The 7,253-nt window shown below is 45.8% G+C and overlaps 1 protein-coding gene across 1 annotated transcript in view; it reads right to left on the minus strand.

Moving 5' to 3' along the window:
* Window positions 1-7,253, minus strand: part of LRRC43 (leucine rich repeat containing 43) — a 49,481-nt gene that overhangs the window by 6,616 nt on the left and 35,612 nt on the right. The window contains exons 8-11 of the mRNA XM_006865488.1: window positions 6,010-6,151; window positions 5,661-5,807; window positions 5,370-5,555; window positions 4,921-4,960 (exon numbers count right to left, since the gene is read on the minus strand). Coding sequence (XP_006865550.1) covers window positions 4,921-4,960; window positions 5,370-5,555; window positions 5,661-5,807; window positions 6,010-6,151 — 515 coding nt within the window. The remainder of the gene's footprint in view (window positions 1-4,920; window positions 4,961-5,369; window positions 5,556-5,660; window positions 5,808-6,009; window positions 6,152-7,253) is intronic.

Below are 7,253 nucleotides of genomic sequence, written 5' to 3' on the forward strand. Positions count from 1 at the left end.
ACTGATAAAATCACCCAGAAAAGTAGGATTTGAAGGGAAATTCCTCAACATAATTAAGAGCATATATACAAAACCAACAGCTAATATCACTCTCAATGGACAGAAACTGAAAGCCTTCCCTCTGCAAACAGGTACCAGACAAGGATGCCCTTTATCACCACTCCTATTTAATGTTGTTTTAGAAGTCTTAGCCAGAGCTATAAGGCAAGAAAGGGAAATTAAAGGCATCCAAATTGGCAAAGAGGAAGTAAAACTCTCTCTATTGGCAGATGATATGATCCTATACATAGAAAACCCCAGACTCAGCAAAAAAAAAAACTACTGGAACTCATTGAAAGATTCAGCAAAGTGGCAAGGTACAAGATCAACATACACAAATCCTCTATACTAATAATGACAATGCTGAAAAGGAAATAAGGAAAGCAATACCATTTACAATAGCCACCCAAAGGATAAAATATTGAGGAATAAATGTAACCAGAGAGACAAAGAACCTATACAATAAAAACTATAAAATACTACTACACGAAACCAAAAGAAACTTACCAAAATGGAAGAATATACCATACTCCTGGATAGGAAGACTTAACATGGTGAAAACGTCAATATAACCCAAAGCAATCTACACATATAATACGATCCCAATCCAGATTCCAACAACATTCTTTAGAGAGATGGAAAAAACAATTACAAACTTTATAAGGAAAGGAAAGAGACCCAGGATAAGCAAAGCACTGCTTAAGAAGAAGAACAAAGTTGAGGCCTCTCACTCCATGATTTCAAAATTTAGTACATGGCTACAGTGGTCAAACAGCCTGGTACCGGTACAATGAAAGATACATAGATCAATAGAACAGAATCGAGAATCCAGAAATTAACCCATCCACATACAGCCAACTGATCTTTGTCAAAGGGTCAAAGTACATTAAGTGGGGAAGACATAGTCTCTTCAAAAGATGGTGCTGGCAGAACTAGAAATCAATATGCAAAAGATTGAAACAAGACCTTTACTTTATGCCATAGACAAAGACGAACTCAGCATGGATTAAAGACCTAAATGTGAATCCCAGAATTATAAAGGCTATCAATGAAAAAATAGGGACAAATAACATAACACGAGTAGATACATGCACACCAATGTTCATACAGCACTATTCACAATAGCAAAAAGATGGAGACAGCTTAAGTGCCCATCAATGGAAGGATAAACAAACTTTGGTATATACACACAATGGAATATTTATATTACCTTGAAGAGTAACAAGGAAGCTGTAAGCCCCCACATAACATGGATGAACCTTGAGGACATTATGTTGAATGAAATTAGTCAGTCACAAAAGGACAAACATTGCTTAAGACCATTACTGTAAAAGCTTAAGAAAAGATACTCACACTAAAAAGGAAAAAAAAAAAATGTTGGTTACCAGTGGGGGTGGGGGCTGGGGTTTGAGAGAGGTGGAGGGAGGTGACAGTAGAGCACAGGGTGGGGCAGACACATCATAGTTCAGGTGGTGGGGAGGGCAGTACACAAGAAGGGGGAAGGGGTGGAAGAACAAGGTAGACGGGAACACTGAGAGGTTTACATGAGCTAAATGAGACAGAGGTAAATAGCGATGCATGCTCAAACTTGGAACAACAGAGCTCTGTGATACAGGGATCCAGGCAGTCTGAAGAGGGGAAATAATACTAAGATGCTTGACTGTTTTATGAATATTGGTTTCCCTTGCCTACTATTGTAAAATAGACACTTGAGTGGGATAGAAAGGAATATCGGAAAACATGATTACAGAAAGCTTTTAAGTCCATCTTCAGCTTATAACTGATTGGAAAACTAACTTAAAAGGGGTTCTAGAACATGCCCAGTGAAATAGGCCTCCTGCAGAGCCCTTGTAGAGTATAGGACCTTAGGTGGAATCTTGAGCCCCATTCAGAACCTTCTGAGGTGGAACATTCCCATTAGAAAGGACAAGCAGACCAGCCTGGAACAGCTACAGTGACAGAAGATACATCTTCAAAGAAAGACCAGCAGGAAAAACCCAAGACAAAAATGACAGTATAACTGGCTGGGAAGCCATCAAGGCACGCAATCAAGTTCCTTCAGGACAAACCCTCCTCTAAGACTGAAACTCAAAGAGAACACATGAGCAGGCATGTAAGCTTGCTGGTGCCCATGTTGGTCTACTGGTGAGTGGAAGAGAGGGAAATGCAGCAATGAAGAAATGGGCTGAGTTCAACCATGGTCCATGGTCGATGAGATGAGAGAGAAGAGGAAGGGCTGGTTGGTTTAAAGCGTGGTGAGACCTGGGGACACCTGAGCCCATGGACAGGGATATACCCATGGAGGGCTGGAGCTGAGGAAGCATCCAGCTGATATGAAGTGAGGGGAGATGCACAAGGACACCCAAACTTGCAGATAGTACCCATTTGACCTAGCCTTGATGGCTTGATAATCAGAACTCAACTAGAGGAAGATCAAAAACAACAACAATTTTTGATAAAGGAAAAGAGCTAAATTGCTACAATTTGATAAACTTGACCTATATTCATGGACGTTGTTGTTGTTGTTAGGTGCCAGTGAGTCGGTACCGACTCATAGCAACCCTATGCACAGCAGAACGAAACACTGCCCAATCCTGGGCCAACCTCACTATTGTTGCCATGCTTGAGTCCATCGATGCTGCCACTTGGTCAATCCATCTCCTTGGGGGGCTTCCTTTTTTTCTCTGACCCTCCACCTTACCAAACATGATATCCTTCTCCAGCAACTGGTCCCTCCTGACAATATGTCCAAATAGCTCTAAATACCAATAAGAGAGGGAAGGAGTCTTCACATCAAGAATCAATGCTATCCCCTCTGTACACAGGGTAGACAGGGATGGGCAACTTAGACATTGGCTATCTAAAATGAGGGGGCGATAAAGGCATGAAGTAACTGGCTTACAAGATTTCAAGAGGGAGTTTAGTTTAGGAGTGTATGGGGGAAGACAGAGTCCCCACTGAATAATTTTCATCTTGTCTAGATGGGACTTGTGAAAAGAGATATGGATAAGATTCTTATGATTCAGTAGTAATTGTTAATCATGACTAATTGTAACTGTCACAAATGCAAAGGTAGAAATTTTGTAACAAAAATGGAGTAGTAGTTAATCTTACAGTCCAGAAACAGAGGACACTAGGACCATCAAGGGAGAAGAGCACAAGCGGAATGTGAGACCTTATCCAGAGAAGCAGCGACACCAGAGATGGAGGCAGAGATGGGGACATGGAGAGAGGGAGCAGCTGAGGACTCTAGACTCATGGAAAGAGAGGGACTGAGAGCTGGCGGCCAGGAAGCAGACTTGCAGAATGTGCCCTTTGGTGGTATAAATTATTATATATGCCTGAGTTTTTTTGTTTTTTTTTTTTAAAAAAGCTAAAATGAATATTGAGAAATACTGTTAATTGATGGTACATGAAAAGGATTATAATCTTTGTAAAGAAACAAAGTATATGAGTTGTTGAATGTAAAATTGATGATCTGCCCGCCCTATAAACTTCCACTCACTTCACAATAAAAACTTAAAAAAAAAAGTCACCCTAGGAGTCCTGGTGTGGTGCCGTGTGTTAATGCGCCAGACTGCAAAGACGTTTGAACTGCAAGGTTGGCGGTTCAAGCTCACCAGTTGCTCCTTGGAAACCCTGTACAGGGTCGCTATGGGTCAGAAGTGACTCGACGGCACTTCACAACAACAACAGTAGCACAGTGGGTTACATGTTGGGCTGGTAATATCAAGGTCAGCAGTTTAAATCCAGTCCATAGGAAAGAGGGAGGCTTTCTGCTCCCACAAAGATTTACCGCCTCAGAAACCTCTATGCAGGGCTCCTATGAGCAGGAACTGACTTGATAGCACTTAGGAATTCTACTGAAAAAGCCCTGTGGGTTAGGCATTTGGCTGTGAACCAAAAAGTTTGTCATTCAAACTCACCAGTCTCTCTGAGGAAGAAAAATGAGGCAGTCTGTTCCCATAAATATTTAGTCTCAGAAACCCTAGTCCTGTTCTGTCCTATAGAGTGTGTATGAGTTGGACTCGACTCTGTGACAAAGGTTTGGTTTGGGTTTGTATTCCTAATGCAGGTAAATACATTTTCGTGTATGTATGATCCTTTACAAAAGTGTCTTTGGTTTTGTAAAATGCCTACATATGTTCTGGTCCATTATTCTCTAAGTTGCTACTTTGGACAGATTTCTGGAGATTTTTTACATGTTCTATATAGGAGACCCTTGTTGCTACTTGTTCATCTGTATTGCAAATATTTCTCCCATTCTCTGGCTTTCCTTCTCATTTTCTTGTGAGTTAATTCTGTTTTTGTGGGAAAATAGACAATCAACTTTACCATTCATCCTTTTCATTACATGTAGCAGACCCTCATCTCTCTTCATGGCCGAGTAATATTCCGTTGTGTGGACAGACCACACTTGGTTACCCATTCGCCATTTGATGGGCATCTGAATGGCTGACCCTTTGTGACCAGTGTGAATACAGCTGCTACAATCTTGCCTTCTATATGTGTGACCACCTTCCAGCTGGGCTCCCTGTCTCCAAACTCTGTCCCCAAACCAGAGAGCTTGTTCTAAAATGTACCTGTTTCATGGACAAGTTCCATCTCCTTATAGGGTTAACAGGAAACCTGGGCCAGACCACAGTAACCAGAAAAGCCCTGGCCTGTCCCAGCTCCAAGTCCTGGCCCCCCTGCTCCAGTCCTCTATCCTAACCCACCTTTCCTGCCCCTTCCATCCCCTGCTGGCCTCTGTCCACTAGGACCTTGAAGCCTATGCTGAGATGAGGTCCAAGGCTGGGCCTGCCCTGTCCAGGTGCTGTCCTTACACCCAGCCAGAGCTGACCCTTCACCAGGGCCTCAGTGACTATCGCTGGTTCTTACCCTTTTTCATCGTTTTCTTAGTCTTCTTGTTCTTCGAATCCTGCAGAAAGAGCCACAAGCCAGGTCACTCACTAGGGGCTCACATTAAGGTGCTGAGGGAAGTGTGGGCAGAGAATTGATGCTGTTTTAGGGAGCGGGGGCTCCTACCCCTTTCCAGGAATGCTGGGCTGGTTCATCTCACCTGCTCCACCTGTAAGCTCACACCTGAGAGGTGTCGCCTGGACCCTGGACCTGGGAGCCCCGGCGCCTTGTCACATGACCTAAAGAAAGGCCTTCCTTCCTCCTGCGTTCTCCCACTTCCTGACCACCTGAAGCTGTGCAGGCTGGTTCCCAGAGCAGGTGGGGGAATCCAAGCCCTCCTCTTGGCCCTCTCTCCTATGACCTGCCCCACTGCCTTCCCTTGCTCAGCTGATCTCCCGGGGGAGAGGGGATGGTGAGTAACCACATACCCTGGCAAGCGTCAGCTTTTCCGACTCCACAGTGCGGATCACCCCGAAGTTGCACACAGTGGACACTAATGGCTCCCCGACCAGCAGAGGCTCTAATACCACCAGGCCACTGCCCAGAACTGTTAGGATGGGTGGGTCTTGGCGAAGCTCCTTGGGAACCTCCTTCTTCTTAGGCCCCTTCTGCTCCTGTGAGGAGAGGCAGGTGGGCAGGCAGATCAGGGCAGGGCATGGTCTTGGGCAGTCCACTGTTTCCCCCAGGGCCCAGAGTGGACACCCCCCCAGGCCAATTACCTTACTGGCCTCTTTCTCCCCATCCCCCTTCTTGTCTTTGCCCTTCTTGTTGTCTTTCTCCTTCTTGTCTTTGTCTTTCTTCAGCTTTCCTTTCTTGATTGTTGAGGAACTTTCCACGACAGGTGTTGGCAGAGGCCAGGACAAGATCTACAAGCCATCATGGGCACGTGGATAGCAGATTCACACAAGTGACAGGATAGAGTCCAGGGTGGGCAAGGGGTCAGCCCTTACACTGTTGAAAAGGCATTGAAACCACTCCCAACAAACACCCAAGAGACAAGGGGACGAGGAGGAAGTCACAGCCATGGAGCCCACGGGAGCAGGTGAACACCACGTGTGGAGGGCCCACCTTCTCCTCCACGATGGTCACTGTCGTCCCCGCCAGGAGGAAGGACTTGAGCGGCACCAGGTCCCGCAGTGTGTGCTGCATCTCGTAGTTGCAGGTGATGATGTTGCTCCAGGGCTTACGGACTGTGCTGAAGAGCACCGTCCTGGGGAGGCCCGGTGATGTCAGGGCACCTAAACCTCACACACAGCTCCTGTTGCCCACTGATCACTGTCCAGAAACCACCGCACGCTGCCCCTAACCACTACTGGCTGACCACTACCCACTGCCAAGAATGACGGCGGCTCTTGGCATGGGCACTGAGGAGAAAATGAGGCTTGGTGATGAGTAGGGACCTCCGTTGGGGCATGACTGTCCCTGGCTGCCTCATCTCAGCTTTAGGGCACATGGTAACCCTTCAGTATCATAGAGATGATTTTTTAAAGGAGCGCAGTATTCATGGGTGATGTTCTTTAAGATCCAATCTGTTATTTGGAGATCTGGGGTGGTGCTGTAGGTTAAGCGCTAGACTGCTAACTACAAGGTCAGCAGTTCAAACCTATCAACCATTCCTCAAAAACCCTATACAGGGGTGAGGAACAAACAAGATGGCGGATTGGGTGGAAGTGTAATGAAGAGCTCCGTCAGCAACAACACAGAATACCGGACCAAGAAGGCTCAGGGATGGTCCCAGAACTCTGAACCACTTATAACGGAATATTTAGAAGCTTACAGCTGGAGGAATTTGTGGCAGATGCAAGAAATCTATTGCTTTCTAGTCCGGGATGCTCAGCTGCTCCAGGAGCCGCCATCTTGGGTGAGACTGTGTGGGGGAAGGATCTGAGCAGCCACAGACGCCTGGCAGAACCGCTGAGATAAAGGTGTGGACATTTCTCTCTTTTGGTATCTGTTCATTGGTCCCTTGCTATCTGCGCCCCTCCATTCTGGTAACTATAGAGGTGCCTGAGCTAGTGGGCACCCCAGCCCCACCCTCGGAGGGTTCTACTACGCATGCGCACAGATCTCCTCGAAATTTAGCGAGACAGTCTCCAATTAAAACCAAACAGCCACAGCCGGCCCTGAACTGTTTACAAATAGAAACAAGGCCTGAACAGAGATTATGCAGTGGGACAAGCAGACAAAAAAGGAAATAAGCTGAAAATTAAATCCTAAGTTAAGTCAAAACGACCAACAGTGGCATCTTGAAATTTCTCAAGAAGAAGAGTGAAAAGGGAAGCCCATTTCCTGATCACATCTACCTGGAGGCA

This window comes from Chrysochloris asiatica, unplaced genomic scaffold (assembly GCF_000296735.1).
Source record: "Chrysochloris asiatica unplaced genomic scaffold, ChrAsi1.0 scaffold00078, whole genome shotgun sequence".
NCBI classification, from domain to species: Eukaryota; Metazoa; Chordata; class Mammalia; order Afrosoricida; family Chrysochloridae; genus Chrysochloris; species Chrysochloris asiatica.